The sequence below is a fragment of the Hippocampus comes genome, unplaced genomic scaffold (assembly GCF_001891065.2).
Source record: "Hippocampus comes isolate QL1 unplaced genomic scaffold, H_comes_QL1_v1.1 scaffold427, whole genome shotgun sequence".
NCBI lineage: Eukaryota > Metazoa > Chordata > Actinopteri > Syngnathiformes > Syngnathidae > Hippocampus > Hippocampus comes.
In genome coordinates, this window is record NW_017805871.1 from 145,371 (window position 1) to 166,485 (window position 21,115).

Sequence of the window (21,115 nt, forward strand, 5' to 3'; positions counted from 1 at the left end):
TTATTGACTGAGTGTTGTGTAGCGGGTTGTTGTATGCACTGAAACTCCTTCTGTTGTCGTACTACGTTCAGTGGTAGCCATGTTTTTATTTTGGGATCCCGTGTCTCGTTTTGTGATGCGGCACGTCTGAGCTTTCATCGTGGTGAGTGTTTTATCGTTTGTGTTTTTGGTGGCATCGAGCTGATTGTCCCCCTGTGAAAATTGTGTACAAATTTGCTTTTTTTTTTTTTTTTTTTTTTTGGGTGGTCGATGTCTCCTTTTGCGTTCATATGAGCTCCAGTACCACAAAAACTGTAACATGCTTTTTTTGATTTAATGACCTCGACAACCAAAGTTTATTTTGGTCTTTTCGTGGCTACTGAGATGCTCACGTAACCGTGCACTTTGGCGATACGTTCTGAATTCGGCCGTAATGCAATTCCGGTCCGCTACAGGACGAGATGTCGGACTTGACTGGCTCCAAGTCCGCCACTCCGATGTCCACTTCGGCCTCCGATGTTGGGAGGGATGACGGGAACAGTAAGAGCACAGAGGTACAAGCCGCACCGGGGACCAGATCTGTATCAGTCGGTAAAAGTCTCTTCCACTTGTCACTAAATCGTTTTTTTCCTACGCTATCCATCAGCCGTTAACGTCGTTTTATCTTCCGATGAATCGCATCTGGTTTAGGTTTGCCTGATAATGAAGACGACGGCTCAGACGTGCAGGACATCATCGAGTCCACGCCTGAGCTGGACATGGATCTGGCTGGCTGCAAGGGATGCAGGTAGAACAAACCTCATCGAATTGAAATTGAGTGACGTGAAAAAACAAACAAAAAAAAAAAAACAACGTCCTCCCGTTTTGATCCTCCTTGGCAGTACTCCGACCAAAGGCATTGAGAACATGGCGTTTGATCGGAACACAGACTCCCTGTTTGAGGAGCTGTCGTCTGCGGGCACGGGGCTCATCGGGGACGTGGACGAAGGTGCCGACCTGCTGGGTGAGTTCCAACGGGTTGCCGATTGCCCCGAAGGTTTCATGTTGCGTTTCTGAAAACGTGTCAGCCCCTGCTTAGTGCGATCGATTGCTGGCAGCCTTTGCAAAATGACTTTTTGGAAATTGCTATTCTTTATACATGGGAAATTTGTGCAGCTACTCCGATTTTTTTTTTTTTTGGGTTGTCTGTTCGTCCTCCAGCCATTTTTGTTTCGATGTCATGGAAGCAGAGTGTTTAAAAAAAAAAACAAAAGCTTTTATGGGAGGAGACTGTAAAGCGTTTTGAAATCAATTTGAATATTGCTGCGAAGTCCTCTCGCCAGGTACTTCAGAACACTTGCGCAATCAAATTGAATATAAAATGGAATACAAAAAAAAATGATGTTATTGTGGTTGTAATACAGTAGCTATCTCAACCCTTTCGGGGACAGCGGTTACTACAGTGGACAGCGTATCATGTTATCAGGTTACAGGGGGGCATGAAAGGGTTCAATAAAATAGCCCAACCAAAAAAAAAATAAATAAAACAAAAACACATCTATCTTCGATAAGGTACAGTTTTACCCTACTAAGTACATCTCTGTTAATAAACACATTGTTCAATGTACTGTACCTCTCCAAACATTTTTTTAATCGTTATATCCTGAATATTTTCTTCAAGTTGACTTGCGGCAAAAAAAAAAAAACTGTCCAGTTTTTACACACTATAACAAGCACTGTATGGAGTGTCAAACTACCGGTCGTTGTACAATTGCAACATTAAAATTGTACTCTCCCCGGCAGTTTGCGATTCACCGCAACACCCGCCCGTTTTGCCGCAGTATTCCGCCGCCGGCTTCGGTCCGAGCGCACTTCTGGCCATGGGCCTGTGTTAACGTCACCTTTTCTTTTTCCTCCATGTCCCCCGTCTCCCTGCTTTTGTCTCTAATCCCAGTGGAGTACTCCGGTGTGTATGACCTCCGAATCGAGTTCTTTTACGTCATGTCCCCTCAAACCTCACCCTGTGTCTGCATATGCACCAATAGCGGCAGCGCACAGTGGCACACCCTGTTTATTGTTTCAAACAGCAGGTTTAGCGCTTCTTAGCCGTCAAATGTTGATTGACTTATCCGAAGCCAATCTGACGTTGCGTTGGATGCATGGAGGCGTTTGGTTATCTTTTGAAACTCTTTCTATAGCGATGAATCATATCAAGATGGGCTAACCACTTTTTTTTTTTTTTTTTTTTTAACAGCTTCAATTCTTTTCACTTTGTTTGTGTTCCTTCCTCTTGATTGCAAAGTAGCCTTTATATTTGACCCAGCAACAATATATTTGTATTTGCTTGTGGAATCAGCAGCTGAACATCATCATTTCAATCATTCCAGCGTCTCAAACTATATCTGCATTTCTTTTTTTTTTCCCCTCCTCCTTATTCTTTCCGCCTGGCTGGGATTGCATGGTTTTCTCAGACCTTAGTTTGATTGGTAAGACCTCACCTGCTCTATCCATCCTTTGCCTGCCAGTCATATGACATGCGTGCTGCGTGTGTGTCTTTGAGTGCGTGTGCCTGTGTGTGTGTGTGTGTGTGTGAGCTTCTGTGTTTGCTGCTCGTAGTCTTGAAAAAAGCTTAGAGCAGTGGTTCTTAACCTTCTTAAAGGTACCGAACCCAACCAGTTAATATGCACATTCACCGAACCCTTCATTACTGAAAAATATATATATATATTTCAAATTAAAGGTATTTAAAAAAAACGTATTTAATAAAAACAGAAAAAACTAAAAATATATATATTTCAAATTAAAGGTATTTAAAAAAACGTATTTAATAAAAACAGAAAAAACTAAATAAATTTTCAAGAGATAAGTATACTTTTTTTTTTTTAATTTAACAACGGACTACACGTCAGTCTCACGTTGACTAGGAAGCGAACTAAATTTCCCACAGCACCGATTGGACAAGCAATGTCATGTGATCATCTGCAGCCAATGATGGCGAAGTGGGCGTGTGATAACTAAGTGACGTGTGAGTCACGTGTGTCTTACCCTCCGTGGGTACCCCAGGTGTTCGATCGAACCCAGGTTAAGAACCACTGGCTTAGAGTGACAAATGGCAGTTGTTTGACTAGTCTGACGTTTAGTTCCGGCCTTAATATGTTTTTCTTTAAATATGTAGTGCTAAAGTAGCATCTCGGCTTGCTGTGAAATTGTAGAAAAGAATTAACATTACAATGTTTTTTTTTTGGTTTTTTTTGTTTTTTTTGGGGGGGTCAGGGATGGGTCGGGAAGTGGAAAACCTCATTCTGGAGAACTCACAGCTGCTTGAAAGAAAGTAAGTTCTTCATAAAAAAAAAATTAAAAAAAAGCATTTAAAATGTTGTACGGTTGTATGCCGATGCCCACTCGTCCTTGTTCTGTATGATGTCCGACGAAAACCTCTCCGCCGCAGGAATGCCCTGAACGTGGTGAATAAAGACTTGATTTTGAAAGTGGATGAGTTGACGTGCGAGAAGGAGATGCTGCAGGGCGAGCTGGAGGCCGTGCGGCAGGCCAAGACAAAGATGGAGGACAAAAGCCGAGAGTTGGAGGAGGAACTGAAAAAGTAAGTGAGTCTTTGATCATGAGACCACAACCCCGAAGCAGCTGCTTCTCAACTCCTCTCTCCATGTCGGTTGGCAGAGTGCGACTCGAGATGGAGGAGGCGCTCCAGAAAACGAAAGAAGAAGAAGACGTGAGTCCGCGCCGACGCGCTCGTCGTCGCCTTTGTGGCGCCGAGCTCGGACTTAACGCATGAAAGGTTCTCTAAATTGCTTGTATGCGGGTTTTGGCAATCGCTGCCGCAGAGCGACGTACCCACGGCCCAGCGGAAGCGCTTCACCAGGGTGGAAATGGCCCGAGTGTTGATGGAAAGGAATCAGTACAAAGAGAGGCTGATGGAGCTGCAGGAAGCCGTGCGGTGGACGGAGATGATTCGGTAGGGAGTTGAGTGGCGTGCGGACAAAATAGAGGAGCCGCGCGGTTACGATGCGTTTTAAATGCTCCTACTTAAAAAAAACAAAAAAAAGATGATGTTGTCTTCAGGGCCTCCAGGGAAAATCCGGCTCTTGCGGAAAAGAAGAAATCCAGCATCTGGCAGTTGTGAGTCCTTTTTTTCCTGTCTTTTGTTTGAAGCGCACTTTTTATTTTTGTGAGGCCTTTTTTTTCCTGTGCAGTTACTCGACTGCATTTGTCTTCTTATCTTTTTCGGGATTTGCTTTTGAATTGGCAGCATTAGGTAAAAGTGGCTCAGTGAATTGTCTCCCAATCAAACCTCAAGTATCCCCTGCCTACCTCTTGAAACGGACCCCTGACCCCCACCCCGCCACTTGTTACAAACGCTGATGTCTCATCCTCCACAAAATGCGTCTCATACTGCAACTGCATCCCCTTTTTTCCTCGAGAAACTCCTCACATTGTTTTCCTTACACCCCGGTTTCTCCTGTCTCCTGCCTGCTCTTTTCCGTTTTGATTTTTTTCCTTCCCTGTCTGCTCAAAAGGAGAGAAAACATCCAAGGCGCAACTTATGGATGAATGATTAGAGCTACGGCATGAGACGATATCACACGTTACAAAGTAAAATTCAACTGCAGAGGGTTTTTTTTTTTTCTTTTCAGAGAGGAGGACGAGGCAATTAAAAATACAGTTCTTAGGTTACGCGTTGTTCATTACGAATGATGAGTGACTAACTGCAGTTGATATGACATCAGTTGTTTGGTCGCATGAGCCAACGTCACGCCTGCTCAGGCTGTCCCGTATATCGCGAGAGAGCCGAAAAATATGGATGTTGTGTTCGGATTGAGGAAATAACGGCAGACCGTTAAACTTGTGGATATATTCTGGACCATCTATTAAAAACTCGACCACTCGAGTAATCACAAATGCAGTTGCGCTCCGTCGTGACACAATTCAAGTTGACACTTGGCATTGTCGATCCGATGGTTGTCCCCCTCCTCCCAGCATGCTCGGGTCGTAAGTAGCGCAGCGCCGATGATTCCCGGCGCTTGTTTGGTTGTCGGCTGACGCCCTGTTGCTCTTTTCCTTTCTTTCCCTCCTGGTTCTCCGTTTCACTTTTGGCTGCGTGACTTCCCCCCCTCGCCTGCAGCTTCAGCAGACTTTTTAGCTCCTCCTCCAGCGCCCCTGCCGTCAAGAAGATGGAGCCGCAGTCGAACGTCAAATACAACGCTCCGGGCGGCATGGTGAAACGGAGCAGCACTTTTTCCCAGTTCCCCACGGAGAAGTCCAAAACGTTCGACTTCCTCAATGACGAGTAAGTTGAGCCCTCTCGCCCTTTCTGTGTCTTATTATTTAAGACCAAAATAAGAAGTCACTCGTGATAAGTTTCTTAAATCTTGAAAATATGAGAGGCCTCTGATCCCTTTGCCAATAAACCTAGAAAAGACCAATGCAGCTCCCCTTCGCGCAAGGAGCAGAAGCGAGCCCAGTACAGGCAGGTCAAAGCTCACATGCAGAAGGAGGACGGTCGGGTCACCGCGCACGGGTGGAGCCTGCCAAGCAAGTTCAAGGTAACAACGTCACCGAGGATGAACGGGATGCTGTCATCGAATTGCAAATCGGAGTTGTTGGGAAATGTTTTGTGTGATTTTTTTTTTTTTTTTTTTTGGGGGGGCGGCAGGGGGAATTAAATTTTAACAGCGTGTTTTGATACACTGCGATTAGGGGGCGAACGGTGGACAAACGGAGAACAAAATGAACCTGCCCGTGCCCGTCTACTTGAGACCTCTGGAGCAGAAAGATGCCTCTTTGAAGGTAATTTATCAGAAGCGGCGGACTGAAAGACGTCAAAACGGCGATGATTTACGAGCTTCGCTTTTCCCAGTTGTGGTGCGCGGCGGGCGTCAATCTCTCCGGGGGGAGGACGTCACACCCGTCTGAGCTCGCAAAGCAGATGAAGGGATCGCAGGGTAGCCTGGACCATTTGGAGCAAGAGAACAAGGTCAGGGTGAGGATTTAAAGATTAGCTGGCCCCTCAGCTGTGTTTGCGTTTCACCTCCCGGTAGGTCCAGCAAATCCCTAAAACAAGTGTTGGTCCACCCTGTCAGGATCAAGAGAAAGTTGAGGAGCTGATCCTTCAGGACGAATTGTCGAGTCGGGTGTGGTTGTGCGCCAGCACCCACTCCTCCACCAAGGTCTTAGTGGTGGATGCTGCCCAACCGTCTGACCTTGTCGACAGCTTCTACGCCTGCAACACCCACGTCGTTTGCATCGCTAGTGTGCCAGGTACATCTTAGCTTCTCGCTTTTTTGTTTCTGGTCTCTCGATTGCAGACAGAACACCGGTCGTGCCTTTTTTTGGGGGAGGGGGCCGATATGGATTACAAAGCTCAGTATTTCTTCTTTCTTTCTTCTTCGTGACCCGCTCGGCGCCGAACTTTGTTGACGTTCTTTTCCAGGTGTGTCAGAGTCCGATTATCCCGCCGGTGAGGAAGTACCTCAAGACGCGGATGCCAATCAGGGCGACGTGGTCTCCCTGGCCGGCAGCGTGGCCAGTGTGGGCTCGACGGGCAGCGACGGCACCCTGGCAGCTGAGGGCGCCACCGCCATCCCCCAGACGGCCAGCGCAGGGGGCCTCGAGCAGCCGGCGGAGCACAGCGCCATCCCCGGCTCAGGTACTTGGCAATCACAGGCTCGCAGAGTGGGCGTGACATTCGTCCAAATGCGCAAATAAGAAATTCCGGCCTGTCCACAGCCGAGCTGTCCAGGCAGACAAGCCCGGCGGATGTTCCCACGGCGGAAGAGGCGACGGAAGCAACGGAGGCAAACGCCGGCGGCAGCGAAGAGGGCGAGGGGGACCAGGGACCCGAGCAAAATCAGCCCGGGATCTACACGGAGCACGTTTTCACCGACCCACTGGGGGTGGGGCCCAACGAGTCTTCTCCTACCTACGTCCAAAGGTGACGGATGCACCGCATTCTGGCGCACGAATCCGTTACGTTTTAGTTTGACAACTACTCCGGAATAGAAGAGTGCCATAACCTGGATGAAAATCGACCTCCGCTTTTTTTTTTTAAATGGCTTATCTGCTCTTTGTGACCCAGGGGCTCCGTGACGACCTTGCCGGACGACTCCGACCCCTCGGCTCTGGAAGTCAAGAGGATGAGCAGTGCCCTCCCCACGATGTGGCTTGGCGCTCAGAATGGATGGTGAGTGGTCACATCATATCCACTAGAGGGCGCCAAATGTTAATCGTTGACAAAGAATCCCAAGTTTGTTGTACCACTGTATGAATGTGAACCTTCTTGTCTTCCTTCCAGTCTGTACGTCCACTCATCTGTGGCGCGATGGAGAAAGTGTCTTCATGCCATCAAGCTTAAAGATTCCATCCTCAGCATCGTGTGAGTACACCGCTGGAGACACACAAGCATGACCGACCAAATGTTTTTCATGCCTTTAAAATACATGTGAAAAAAGTTGTCTTTTATGATGCAGGCACGTGAAAGGCAGAGTCCTGGTAGCACTGGCGGATGGAACCTTAGCAATTTTCCACAGAGGCATCGGTGAGTCTGCTGTTATGTTAATTGACTTTTTTTTTCCTGTTGATTTCCGGAACCATTTGATCACGGACATTCATGAAAAACCACATGGAGTAGATTTTTTTTGTTTGTTTGTTTTTCCCCAGATGGCCAGTGGGACCTTACCAACTACCACCTGTTGGATCTGGGACGACCCCACCACTCAATCCGCTGCATGACTGTAGTCCACGATAAGGTGTGGTGCGGCTACAGGAACAAGATCTACGTCATCCAGCCTAAAGCCATGAGGATAGAGGTAAGGTGACATTGAATGTTCATTGTCCAAAAAAAAAAAAAAAAATATCACACTCGCATTTGTATCGGCTGAGTAGAAGTCGTTCGACGCACACCCGCGCAAGGAGAGTCAAGTTCGGCAGCTCGCCTGGGTTGGAGACGGCATCTGGGTGTCCATCCGACTGGATTCCACACTTCGATTGTTTCATGCCCACACCTTCCAGCACCTCCAGGATGTGGACATTGAGCCCTACGTCAGCAAAATGCTCGGTATACCTGCCGCTCTCCTTCCTTGGTTCTGCACCGGAATTTCCTCCCCCCCATTGGAAACAATGTACCGTAAACAAATGACCTCTGCTTTGCAGGCACGGGTAAACTGGGTTTCTCCTTTGTGAGAATCACTGCTTTGGTGGTCTCCTGCAGCAGACTCTGGGTGGGGACTGGAAATGGCGTCATCATTTCCATCCCGCTGTCCGAAGGTAACAAATTGCAATCCCGCTTTCTGAACGTTTGTACCGAAAACACGTGATCGTTTCATGGCCCCGCCGTACGGTATGGAGACCAAACGACACATCTTGCATAATGTCCTACCCGTGTGTCCGCATGTGATCCGCTCATTTGCGCCGTCTCATTTATTGCTCGCCTTTCAAATAAAGCGAGCGACGCGCTAAGCATACATCCTGTGCCGGGCTGCTCTAAATGCAACAATTGTTGCTCCCGAGGCGCCTTGAATACGAGATGACTGGGTTACCATGGATACCGGGTTTGCAGAGACACTGTGCGTTCAACCGTCCAATTGAGAATCCGTTGGATGGTTGTCTCAAAACAAAACAACACCGGCAAGGTTTCCGTGTGCAAAGGGAAGAAACGTGTTTGTTCGGCTGCCTTGAGCTTTTGTGCTTCAACCTTTTTCTCCTTCCGCCACTTTTGGGCTTTCCAAGCTCATTCCTCCTACGCGTCATCTAAAGCTAGCTCAATAATAAGTAGTTTGACAAGTTTTCACTTATTTTGCAGCCAACAAGACATCTGCCCCGGTGCCAAATTGGCCTGGCGGCGCCGTACGGGTTTACAGTGACGACAGCGCAGAGGGCGCACTGCCATCCAGCTTCGTGCCGTACTGCTCCATGGCGCACGCCCAGCTCTGTTTCCATGGACATCGAGACGCTGTCAAATTCTTTGTCACCGTGCCAGGTGAGCGTCAAGTGCTGAGAAGGCTGGGGGGAAAAAAAAAAAACGGAATTACAGTATTTGATGCTTGTCGGTGGCCCGCTCGCATCCAGTACAAAGCCGTATGTTGCCGTTAGCAACATCATCGGAGGGGAATGCATTCTAGACTTGAACGCAACAGGTAAACAGACGCAAAATAGAGAGATCAATTTATTAAGATTTTTAAAAAAAGTAATTTTCCACCTTCCACATGCAGTTAAACATCCCAAAACACACGTTACGTCCCAATATATTGAAGCACACATTTTACAAGCGTTAACGATGAGAGATTAGCCTTGTTGTTACTGTCGCTAGAAGCCTTCACGTGCAGCAACAACACATACAAACGGAGCTCACAGCAGATGTCACGGGCATTTTTTTTGTAATGTAGCAATTGGCAGAGGTTGACGGCAGAATTGTTGGAGCTGCTTTGGCGTCTGATTGGATTTTAAACTGAGATACGGTTGTCATTTGACCTTTTTATTAATTGTATTTTCTTCTCGACAGGTCAGGCAATGCCACCTCCCGGAAGTGCTGATTCGGGCTCCGACGACCCCCCGTCTGAATCCTCGGACACAGCCGCGTCAGAGCCCAAAACGTACCTGGTGATGAGTGGAGGAGAAGGCTACATTGACTTCAGAATGGGTAAGTGCAATGACAACGGCAAGCAAGGCGTTTTTTTACAGCGGTACTGTAAGCGCATATAAAATGTCATAACTCGTTTTTGGGTTCCAAGGTATTTTTAAAATGATTCATATCACACGTTTAACTCAGTAGGGGTTTTATTGATTTTTTTTTTTTTTGTTGTTGTTGTTTTTGTTTCATATAAGTAGAGGCAAAGCTCAAGGAATGGTTAAACTCATTCTGATCGTCACGGTACTCTGAGTGCACTAAATGCTTACCAAAGCATTAATCCATCTGAAACTAAACTTGTCCGGCACCTCGGCGCTAGCCAGGGTAAGACTCTTAAGACCTGATTTACTCAAGGTTTGCACGTGCTAAAAACAAGCTCAGACTTGATTGCTCACACAAGCCGTTATGGAAGCTGATGTACTCGCTCGCGCCCAGCCCAGGTTTGAGTCTGCCAAACGGGGCCATATTGCAGTGCGGTTTATTTTGGGTGTTCTGCTCGGAGTATATGCAATTAGATGAATTCAGCAACGTGATTCATCAAACCCGAGATGAATCGCGGTGGCTGATTTTTTTGCGCCTGGAAATGGTGAGACTGAAAGAGAGGTGCAAACCGTGCGTGACCGTGAAGGCGTTCATGCGCCGAGCGCATGGCTACAAAATGAGAGGCGATGGGAAGAAGGGATCTTTTTTTCCACTCATCGAAACATTTTTGCAATGCCAGAAAGAGAAATCGCCGTGAGATATTGCATTGCATCAGAATGGAGAATGATTACACGGCTAACTTGGAGCCAGTCACAAGAAGGAGTCATGCCATATCAGCTGGGACAAAACTTCTTTCGACTTTGCTGCGTGTGTGCGGATCCCCACTTCTGACCTCACCGGCCATCTTGACACCTCAGGTGACGAGAGCGCAGAGCTGGACGGCACATCCGAGCCGACGTCGGGCCAACGGTCGGCGCCGACCAAGGCTGAGCGGAGCCACCTCATCGTCTGGCAGGTGGCCACTTCTCTTGATTGAGCCAACGCCACTTTCGACATCCTCGGCCTTCAGCCCGCATGCGCAACTTCAAGTTTTTTTGAATTGAATAGGATTCTTGAGTCATTCACAACTTTGTAAAAAAAACAAAACAAACAAAAAAAAAAACGATTATTTTTTCAGTATTTCCTGTACAGTTTATTCCTATGGTCAGTAGGGGATGTGTGCTAAGTTAACCAATACGGCCAAGCGCTCCCTTCGTTGGGGCTGCGCGTCGGAGATGCCGTTGCACGCAGCTGCGAAAAGGTGTGGACGTCGTTTCCCCGCTCTAGGACGCTCGAGGCATTTCTGCAGACATGGGAAGAAAAGGGAGAAGGAACTTTTTGAGTTTATCTGACCTATTATTTCATATTATACATGTTAAGATTTTTGACATTTGTATACCACAAGTCTCCGTGTGAGAGCTCAGGTGTGTTTGTGTGAGTGCGTGTGAGTGTATAAATGTGTGTGTCTGTTTATCTTGGTTTACAATTCTCTGTGGTGCACAAAACTTGATTTTTTTTTTCCACTGCAGCTGTAGAGTAAGGCTCTTGATTGCCCCCTTTTTTTTTTTTTTAAACCGAGGATTTACATGTGGGCTGTTCACGTAGTCAGCTTTTATTGGCGACTCAGTGCGTATTTTTATTTGGGCAAGAGGAAAAGTGCCGCCATCTTGGTGCTTCCCGTTCCGATTTCATGGGCACTTTATTGTGATAGACTCGATTAATTGCTTTGAACAAACAAACAGAAATGCTCTGCGTGCCAATAAAGTGTTGGCGAGGTGTCATCCCAATAACCAAATGATGACCGAAGGAAGAACATGGAAAGGAATTTATCATCTGTTGAGAGAGTCTTGAATATCTTAAAACGTCTGCGTGCTTGTTTGTGTCAAATCAATTTGAATTGGACATTTCGGCCAAATGTAATATTTTAATGTGGCACCTTCTTGTGGAAATGCACGTCACTAAAAGAGACGAGCGTTCTGCATTGTCTCCTCTGGAGAGGAATTATTTGGCATTTGTTTGATATCCATCTCTGAAAATGTCAAGTATGTGATGATAACTCTAAAATGCTTGCAGGAATTGTTTCAATGTCTGAAAAGATCAGGCCAAGTCTGCTCTGCTGTCCTTCGCCGGCATTCGAAACGATGATGTTATCTCGTGTTTTTACCATTCCAATATTTATTTGCATTGCAACGGAGCCTGCGTTGGTTCAGAATGTAACTTTTTATCAAACCAGTCCATTTTGAAAAATGCAGTGCGATGAGTTTACATGATTGTTAATTTTAAAGCAGTATTTTTTTTTTTCCTCGCAAGCCACAAGATCACATTTTGTCAACAGTAACAAAGGGTTTTGACATCAATGTACTAAGCTATGCATGTTTTTTAAGACAACACTGCAATGTTATTGGCTCTTTAGTGCCACCATTTTGGGTAGCGAGGATATGTGTGTGTGTGTGTGTGTGTGTGTGTGTGTGTGTGTATGTGGTTGTCCGTCCATGTGTGCGCGTGTGACTTGGTGTAGTGTTTGTGTGCATTTCCATCTGGAAAAAAAAAAAACTCTGGATGCCATAACAGTTCTCCTGGTCAGTGTTTAATAAGTGAACATCATAGCCTTATTTTTAACAATCTATTAAACTCAATTTCACCAAGATCCTGCTGTTGTCACTTCTCTTTTTGGATCCCTATTCAATTACCTTTTTTTTCGGGAGACTGAATGGTGTCTGATGGGAGAGAGACGTGAGTACTCACAGCTTGCAAATATCCATTAAGATTTGGAATGGAATTTATTACACGAATGTAGATTTTTTTTTCCAGATATTTACATTGCCTGTATTCATTTTTCAGATGAATTTTTACTTTTACTTCCAGCGTTTGAACACAGATTACCTTTCTATTCCTTTTTACTTTGTTGATATTGACGTGTATTTGTACTTCAGTAGTGTGCGAGCGCTTTTCCCATTTCATATTCTATTGAATATTGTCATCGGCGTTATTTGTTCTTACCTTGAACGCCGGTCTCGTGTTTCTGTGAGCCTTGGTTGGTGAGGAACCAGCAAGCTCCTGGGAGTCCATGATTGTTTGTGCCGTATTTTCTTGAGACGATAGGGGGCGGTGTGGCTCAGGCTTCTGTTGGATGCAACGTCACTAAATGGGGGGGGGAAAAATCCATGAAATTACATCACAGCGTTAAACCCATCTTCCGCCTACTCACTTTTCCTTCAGCCCCTCCTCACCATGCGTGGGTAGATACGCACACACGCACGCAGATATTCAGGCTTCTGACGTCACAGAGTGTGATGTCGCCCATATCGGGGATTCTGAGAGTAAAACATGCCGCGATTGAAGCGCTTTCCAGCTGACATGCTGCAAATGAAGTTACAATGAGAACAGATTTCAACTTCCTGTGCCAAAGCTGCGTCTTGTGGGGATTGGTGGCAAAAAAAAAAAATATATATATATACTGAGGTTTTAGGCACCCGGCTGGCTCACGGTGGATATGACGAGCGGAAATAACAGCAGCATGTGCAGGTTGCGCCGTTATGTAACATCCGAGGTAGCATCCTCTGCGTCTGTCCTTCATAAATCATTGTTGCTATGCATTCATCACTGTATGTCCCTTTTGTCCGCGATTATTTCTTTGTCCTGGGCGATGCGCAAGGCGTCACACGTGTTTGTGTGTTATGAGCAAAACAACGCCATTCATGGGAGAGAAGCCAATGACATGACTGTTTCACAAAACCAGTAACAAAAACAACAATAGCATCGCCTTTTCATAACATCACTATATCTTTTAGGCTTGTTTGGGCTTAAAAACAACAATAGCATTGCCTTTTCATAACATCACTCAGGTTTCCTTTGTGCAAACACCTTTTAGGCTTGTTTGGGCTTATTTGCTTGGCTGGTGGCAAATGCTGAGAGCCCATCAAGTCCAAAGGAGAGGGGGGGAAAAAACACCAGGGGCTTGCCAGATAAAAGTAGAGTGAAAAATATGGTAGCTGTAAGGAGCCATCTGCTTCATGTTCTTCCAAGCCTCCCCTTACAAGTCGTCCAGCTGAAGGTTTAGGTAAACGAGATATGCGTATATGTCTTTGCATGTGTGTGTGTTTGCAGTTTCAGTTTCGTCAGTAGTGGGATGTAAGTAGGTTGTTACTGTAGATTTTTTAGGTATCGGTACTTTTAAGTTGTTTCTCTGGCAACTTTTTACTTTTACTCCCTACATTTCAAAACCAATGCAAAATCTATATTTAGTACTCTTGAAAAATCTAATTAAATAATGATTAAAAAAAGGTCGAAATGGGCCTCAGCGAATGACGACGCAATGCAAACAAGACATAAATAGAGAGGTCAAATCAACCACAGTTGAATCCATCCCCGTTTTTATTCATCTATGGGGCGGCCATTTTGCTACTTGCTGGCGACTGAAAATGACATCACGGTGCCAAAGGGCTAAGGCTGCAAATGTCACATGACCAAACCCAGAAAACAGGTGAACTCATTTCTGTTTAAAAGGGCCCGATGGGAATTTTGCCAGCTGTTGCTCTGATGTTGCCACACATCAAATGATGAGCAACTCGCATTGGCTACGTGAAAGCACACGATAGCCAAGATTATTTTCCGACGTCATATCTGCTTACATATGCAAACATCATTTCACCATCTTTTCTGCTTTTTTTCCCCCTGCTGTTTGTTGAGTGTTTGTAGGGAAGACAACATCTACTATTGTGGCACCGACACGGTGGATTTTTTATTTTATTTTTTTTAAATCCTGGAGAGACATGTGGCGAAAGGGAGATAGAAGGGAGAATGCATTTTCAAAGCTTAGACTTGATGGCATAAGTCTTGGAATAAGAGGAGGGGATAGAAATGTGCATTTGTGTCTTTGTTTCCTGCTTCCTTGAGTGTATGCATGTATGGATGTAAACTGCATGATCTCATGTGATTTAAAAGCCTCCTTTCGAGAGTGCCCTTGGTCTCCCGTGGAGGTGTGCGCTATTTCACAGTGACAGTCTGGCCTATGCAGTTTCCGAGCCAGCACAACTAAGCATGTTGGGATTCTTGCAGCACGCTGCGTACGCCATAAGCCAATTTTGGGGAAGTGCGGGGGCACGGGGGACTGCAGGCGAAGCCACAGAAGTAACCAAAATCTTTGTTACTTCACAGTAAACAGAGGTTGGGAGAGAGACAATATGGTGCCATGGCGGCGGTGTGTGTGCGTCTATGTGTTTATTTTTAGCCCCTGACTAAAGTGCTGAGAAGGCCGAACTGGGTTGAAAGCAGGGACAAATAATGTGACACCATGCGCAGGCTAGCACTTCTGTCTGGATGATCATCTTCCTTCCCTTCCTATTTTTAAGGTGTTATTTGGTGTTTCTCTGCTGAAACTGCCTCAGCACTGAAACGTTGGGTATGCTTGAACATGCTAATGAGATGCAATGCAAGAGCTGTATTCAATGATTTGCATTTTTTTCAGCTATAAAAATGTTCGCTTTTTGTTCTTACTCATGTATAAAGTCCCCATAAAATATTTTTGCTTCTTTTTATCTCTGATGACGAAAAGGAATTAAGGTTAATTGGCATCACGGCTGTTAGCTTGATAGTGGCACAGTGGCTTTAATGTTAGGACACAACTAGCTTCTCTCACATTAATTCAAGCAGAGGACAGTGGCGCTGTTGCTAACCGCGTGAAACGTCAGCTAACTCCTACCTCACAACATAAGCAGCGAGCCCGAATCAAATCCAGAAGAAAAGAGGAGTGATAATGATAATAGTGTGTTGGTATTGAACGTTAAAATCTTGTACAAATAGCTACAGCTAGCTTAGTTAGCAACATGAAAGAATACAAAACACTTCAATGCGAAACAAACAATGGTTAATTATGTCTCCGACAGCGCCAATCACAATGGGGCAAGATTTGCCGTTAAAAAAAAAAAAAAAAAGGCAGAAGTTGTGCTGCAGCTCTCGTATTGAGTCCGATGAGATTGTTGGCGTTCCGATTGAAATGACCTTTTAAATACAAATCGCCTCTCCATATTGATAAGGAGCATATGAATACACATCCATGTTTTTTTTTTTGTTTTTTTTGGATTGATTTTGGCGTATGAGGCATTGCGTGTGTTCCTCTGTGCCCTTTGCGTGCTTGTTTGTGTGGACGTGTCTATTATGGGATGTGCGAGGGAGCGTCTCTGCAGTCTGGGTGACATCACTGGCCAGAAGCGCATCGCATGACAGGCGGCAAGGCCACAAGCAGCAGAGCGACGCACTGTAACGTTACCCGCGCACCTCACCGCGCTCCTTTATTTATCCCGTCAGTCCCCCGGGGTCTCGCTACTCTTTCGCTGATGACGTCGGCCCTCTGCCGTTGTTGCTCTCCCTCTCTTCCTGTCGTCTCTTTTCTTTTTTTTTCTTCTCTCAGAGTGGATGGACAGCTGGATGAGCTTTTCACTTTTATGATTCATGCGGCTGGCAGCGGTTTTCCTCTCTGAAGGGACACTTTTGGCTTTCAGTCACTCCGGCTCTGAATCAGCTCGGTTTTATATAATCACCCATGTAAATAGGAGGACCGACATGATAAACTCAGGATATTTTTATCCCGCAATGCTACACGAGATTGTCTACATTCTTTGAAAGCAAGATTTATCGTTTTTCAAAGGATCATTTTAGCTTGTACAGTTTGGAACAGTAAAGAACGTCTCCGGCTTTTGTTTGGCAGAATGCGTATACAATATCTGCCGATTAATTCCACAACGAATGAGAATCTTCTCCTTTGCATGTGCCTCCTGAAGTCCCTGCCTAATTTGAATACTTCAAAAAAAAAGTAATCTGCATGTATATAAAATGAAGCTATACTGCCCCCGGTGGCCAAGGCACCAGACACACAATGTCCATTTCAGTAATGCATGAAATCATGACCCACAAATCCGTTCGATTCTTCACATTACTTTACATTTTTATGAAGTCCAATACTGCCCAGTGCTATTTGTTTTATTAGAGAACAAAACATTGTGTTGGTGCTTTGGGGCGGCTGGGACCGATTAAACGCATTTCCATTCATTTGTCAACGTTGAAATTGAGGCGCCACTCTATCGCCTTCTGTTCCAATGATGTACAATTTATGGGAAGAACTCAATGGTATGCCGCTTCAATTGTCTCTGAGGTAAAAGTAAAAGCCAGCGTCAACAACCTGCTATCCTATTTACATTTAAGTCTAGCAATATCCATAAAGTAATAACATCAATACGTGAAATGCACCGCTCTCAAACATTTTGCCTGCGATTTGAAGTACGGCTCGTATATGTTTCTGCCGAATGGCCACATGAGAAATGGAATGTGAAAAGAACTCCGATAATCTCCTCCCTGAGTCGCCGCCATGAGATGGCTCATTAAAATGCAAATGTGTTCCTTTATAAGAGCGACTAATTTAGCGTCTGTCCTTGAACGCGGCCTCCAGCTTGAATTCTATTCACGGCGGTCGCCTTTTGCGACCGTCGTCTCTTTTGTGGCCTGCGCTCGCCGGACACATTAGGTACATATGCAACACGAGGCGAGATACGATTCAAGAGCCGAGTTTACCTTCGATTTTGCCACCTGTACTTTTACTTGACAACATGCCGCAGTTTATTGCAACAGCCTGTTGATTGCCGTGCCCAACTGAAGCTTACTGTCAAACTAAACATCCAACAAAGAGAATGACTGATTGTGTATTCCAAACGACTGCAGAGCTTTGCTTGAGAAGTCTGTTTCGCTGAACGCTTACAAACGACACAAAAAAACAACGGGCTAACAAATAGCATTAGCGTCACGTTGGTATTTTTGTCGGCTCGTCAGCGGCGGAGGGTGAAAAACGCGATGAGCTCGGTTGGACAGAGCAAGGGGTAGAAAGTACAGCTGTGATTTCAAATGCAGCGACAATGCCAAGTTGAGGCGTTGACCCCGCTTTGTGTTGGCGGCGGCTCGCGCGGCCTAGCGGCGTGTTAGCTCAATCAAAGAGGTTCACGGTGATGTCAGCGTGAAGGAGAGTGCACTCCATCATCTTATGTTCAGCCTTCCTTGCGTGATGTGTGTCCTTGCGGGCCCCATCGTGAGATAAGCGACTGGCTGTTACCAGGTTCCTTGTGATTATGATGTCAAGGCAATGCAAAGCGTCAGAGGGTGCGCTAGCGTGATCATGACGGCCGCGCCGTTCCTGCTTTTCCTCACAAAATCGATTGTGTTGTGCCTTTTCTAGATCCGGGTAAATAAATAAATTAATAAATTGAAAGATTTGGAGGGACCAAGTTGTCATCTCAATAGAATGAAGTCATATTTCTTCAAGACAAAAAATATTTTTAAAACGTGTACAAAATACATTTCTCAAGATTAAATCATATTTTGCAGAAAATAAGCATTTGATTTCTTTTTCTTTTTTTTTCGAAATAACATTGTCATCTTTTGAGAACAATCGTATTGTTTGCATGAAAAGTTACTTTTTATTTTTTGGTGAGAGGTGGTTAAATTTATACTTTTTCAGATTAAAGCCTTGTAATTTTAGCACTTTTACGTCTTTACTTCAGACTTTCAAGGTCAAGGTTCAACTTTATTGTCAAATATGCATACATTGACATGTAGCATGGATGAAATTTATTTCTCTCAATCCTCAGCAAACAGTGAAAGACAATGTAGTCTAAACTTCACAGTACTTCACTTTTCTTCTCTCAAAAAAAAAAGAAAAAAAAAAGCCAAAAATTTGAAAAGAAATTTTGACATATCGTTGCTAGTTTACATTTTTACTCCCATAATATTGCCTTCTTCCATTCAAACCTGAAATCTCATCCTAATTGATGAGGACTGTTTCAAAGGCTGCACATCGCTGGACTATATAAAAGCACGAGCCCAATTAATTTTGACGATGTCAACCGCAAGATGTTTGAGGTATCTTCGGTCAAATGTCAGATTGGATTCGTGTTTATATCCACTAACTGTGATTAGACGGTAATTGGGCTTCTCGGTTTCTGAAGATGTTTTACCTTTAATCCAAAAGCCTTCATATTTATGTTCCGGAGCATCCCTTCAGGATTTCAACTGCTCTTCAAACATCACCATGTCCGTTTGCCTTCGACGTAACCCTCGTGGATTAATGTGAAACTGGACGTGAGCGAATTTCCATGGCCACCTTCCTGTGGTTTGAGTTCCCACAAAGTCAATGAAGAATTTGGGTTTCATCACACTAAGGGGAAGTCAAGCAGAACTCTTTAGCCATCAGATGATCCCGTCACACAAAGCCAGCTGGCTCAGACGAGACAAGATCCTTTGTCGTGTCGCTACATATTTTGAAGATCTCCCTTTTTGTGTTTGTACTCCTCAGGCCACATGTCCCAAGTTTTCCCTGCTGTTCACTTTGTCACATGAAAAACTCAGTCCCCTGCAGAGCGGTTTTGTTCTTCCATAAAATGAGTCCTTACTCTCTCAAGCAGTTTTTGTGATGAAGGATGACACCGGAGGCATCTTTGTGATCGGAATATATTTCATTAGAACATAAAATGAAGAATGCACGAGCTGCATACAAAGACCAGTTTGTCAATTTTTAAACATTATTAAATACACATATATATATATTTTTTTTTATTGTAGAAACCGGGAAGTGATTTTTGTATTTCTGTGGGTAATCTAAAAATGAAAAAATAAATAAATGCAATTAATGGATAATAGGATCATAGCCCTACTGCATATAATCAATGTAATTTGTTGTTCTGGCTATCTTGTTAAAGGCCACAAAAGATAAATGCCCAAAAGCAAGGAGCAGTGTAATGCATTGCAATCCAGATACTAAAATGATAATGAAAAAAAAAAAAAGTACAGTCAAGACTAATATGTAGTAGGCTATGTGATAAGTGAACCGAGAATTGCCCAACACTTGTCAGTAAGGCTGCTGATGCACATCTTGACTAAGCTCCATTTGTTGTCCAGATCGTTTATTCTGTCACATTCCGTGACAGGAGCTTCAGTGTATCTTGGGAGAGTTGGGTTGAGTATGAATAGCAAGGATTAGCACCGCGGGCACAACTAGCCGCGAGGCTAAGAATATGTCGGATTGCTAAATGAAGATTCAGAAGACCTCCTGCGCCGGTTGGGACAGTGACCCAGAGTGGGGGGAGAGGATTGAGGTCAGTTAGGTGCTTCCAAAGTTAGTTCGTGCTTATACAAAAGGAATAAAGGGGTTATTTTTGATGTTGGATAAAGGAGGCAAAGGGAGCGAGAGAGAACAGTTTACTTTTTGAGACTTGATTGAAAGCATGTGTGGCGCAGGAAGAGTTCACCGAAACAGTGGCGGAAGGAAAGGGACCTGAAATGTCCCAAAATCTATGGGCGGGAAAAGTGAAAATAAATTATTTGGTCAAAAGATTTTTTCAATTTTGAATACATTATTGTATTACTCAATTTTCAATTCCCAATTTTTTATCTTCCATCCAGCCTATCCCAGCTGTCTTCGGCCAGTGGGCGGGGGACACCCTGAACCGGTCGCCAGCCAATCGCAGGGCACACAGAGACGAACAATCATCCGCGCTCACACTCACACCCAGGGACAATTTAGAGTGTTCAATCAGCCTGTCTTGCATGTTTTTGGAATGTGGGAGGAAACCGCAGTACCCGGAGAAAACCCACACAGGCACGGGGAGAACATGCAAACTCCACACAGGAAGCCCGGAGCCGGAATCGAACCCACAACTTTCTGCACTGTGAGTTCGACGCGCTAACCGCTGGACCCACCGGGCCACCTCATTTTTTTATCTTTCAAGTACAAAACTTTTGACCCAAATGTAACTCGACATTGATCGGCCTGAATAAATCCTCCTGGCATGTGACCTTCAATGTTCACCCCTGAAATTGCCGTAATTAATCCTGTCACTCCACAAGTGAAACAAGGGCACACCCCCATGCCCCCACCCGAAGAGCCCCCCTTCCCCCACCACCACCACCACATCACATTCATTAATTTTACACTCTATATTGACCCTGTTGTCAACATTTCTTAAAAGTCAAGGGGCCTACAAAAATACTTCACAGATCAGCGACCATTGCGTGATTTCTGCCCCCGTATTAACAGACCCCGATGCTTTCATTTCTAGTCGAAACATGTTTTGAATAAATCTCCACCGAACTTGATTTTTAAGCATGTTTGCTTCAAGAGTGCTTAGGCGCTGTTCTAATTGCCAGAGCTCTTTGGGTCATTTGTAAGGAGAGCAACGCTATTAAAAGTCTGAGTTGGCGGCTGACGGATTGGCCTGAGAGTGGTTGGAGTCATTCCACCTCGGGAGGTGTCAAAATTAAGAGCTATTAGCGGCTAACTAAGCTCCATCCTCAGATTAGCGCCGATCAACAGCGGCGCAAGAGGTGGATTTTTTTTTTTTTTTTTTTTTCTTTCTTTTCAAAAAGCGTTCGACATTCCACAAGCTACTGCTACATTTACTGGACTTTGAGAATTGCCGTTTTCAAGCGCTTTTATCATCAGGCTTCCCTTGCCTC

At 44.9% G+C, this 21,115-nt stretch overlaps 1 protein-coding gene and 1 long non-coding RNA gene across 10 annotated transcripts in view; one reads left to right on the forward strand and one right to left on the reverse strand.

The window, feature by feature from the left end:
- spag9a (sperm associated antigen 9a) overlaps positions 1–12,266 on the forward strand; it is a 17,918-nt gene extending 5,652 nt beyond the window's left edge. For 2 of the 8 annotated variants that reach the window (XM_019888645.1, XM_019888651.1), the window contains 26 exons: positions 435–570; positions 670–766; positions 861–982; positions 1,913–1,924; positions 2,430–2,444; positions 3,232–3,289; positions 3,407–3,559; positions 3,637–3,688; positions 3,801–3,931; positions 4,039–4,095; positions 5,099–5,263; positions 5,390–5,519; positions 5,674–5,763; positions 5,834–5,956; positions 6,057–6,234; positions 6,407–6,622; positions 6,703–6,907; positions 7,052–7,156; positions 7,268–7,348; positions 7,443–7,510; positions 7,633–7,781; positions 7,858–8,029; positions 8,125–8,238; positions 8,774–8,950; positions 9,473–9,610; positions 10,498–12,266. In XM_019888645.1, coding sequence (XP_019744204.1) covers positions 435–570; positions 670–766; positions 861–982; positions 1,913–1,924; positions 2,430–2,444; positions 3,232–3,289; positions 3,407–3,559; positions 3,637–3,688; positions 3,801–3,931; positions 4,039–4,095; positions 5,099–5,263; positions 5,390–5,519; positions 5,674–5,763; positions 5,834–5,956; positions 6,057–6,234; positions 6,407–6,622; positions 6,703–6,907; positions 7,052–7,156; positions 7,268–7,348; positions 7,443–7,510; positions 7,633–7,781; positions 7,858–8,029; positions 8,125–8,238; positions 8,774–8,950; positions 9,473–9,610; positions 10,498–10,616 — 3,063 coding nt within the window. In that variant the 3' untranslated portion in view covers positions 10,617–12,266. The remainder of the gene's footprint in view (positions 1–434; positions 571–669; positions 767–860; positions 983–1,912; positions 1,925–2,429; positions 2,445–3,231; positions 3,290–3,406; positions 3,560–3,636; positions 3,689–3,800; positions 3,932–4,038; positions 4,096–5,098; positions 5,264–5,389; positions 5,520–5,673; positions 5,764–5,833; positions 5,957–6,056; positions 6,235–6,406; positions 6,623–6,702; positions 6,908–7,051; positions 7,157–7,267; positions 7,349–7,442; positions 7,511–7,632; positions 7,782–7,857; positions 8,030–8,124; positions 8,239–8,773; positions 8,951–9,472; positions 9,611–10,497) is intronic. The other 6 variants (XM_019888650.1, XM_019888652.1, XM_019888646.1 and 3 more) reach the window with 5 other exon arrangements.
- The window catches only part of LOC109527004 (uncharacterized), an 81,286-nt gene continuing 70,935 nt past the window's right edge, over positions 10,765–21,115 (reverse strand). Inside the window, exons 1-3 of one of the 2 annotated variants that reach the window (XR_002170447.1) lie at positions 19,863–19,947; positions 12,620–12,760; positions 10,765–10,922 (exon numbers count right to left, since the gene is read on the reverse strand). This is a non-coding gene — a long non-coding RNA (uncharacterized LOC109527004). Of the gene's footprint in view, positions 10,923–12,619; positions 12,761–19,862; positions 19,948–21,115 lie in introns of those variants that run through there. The other variant, XR_002170446.1, reaches the window with a different exon arrangement.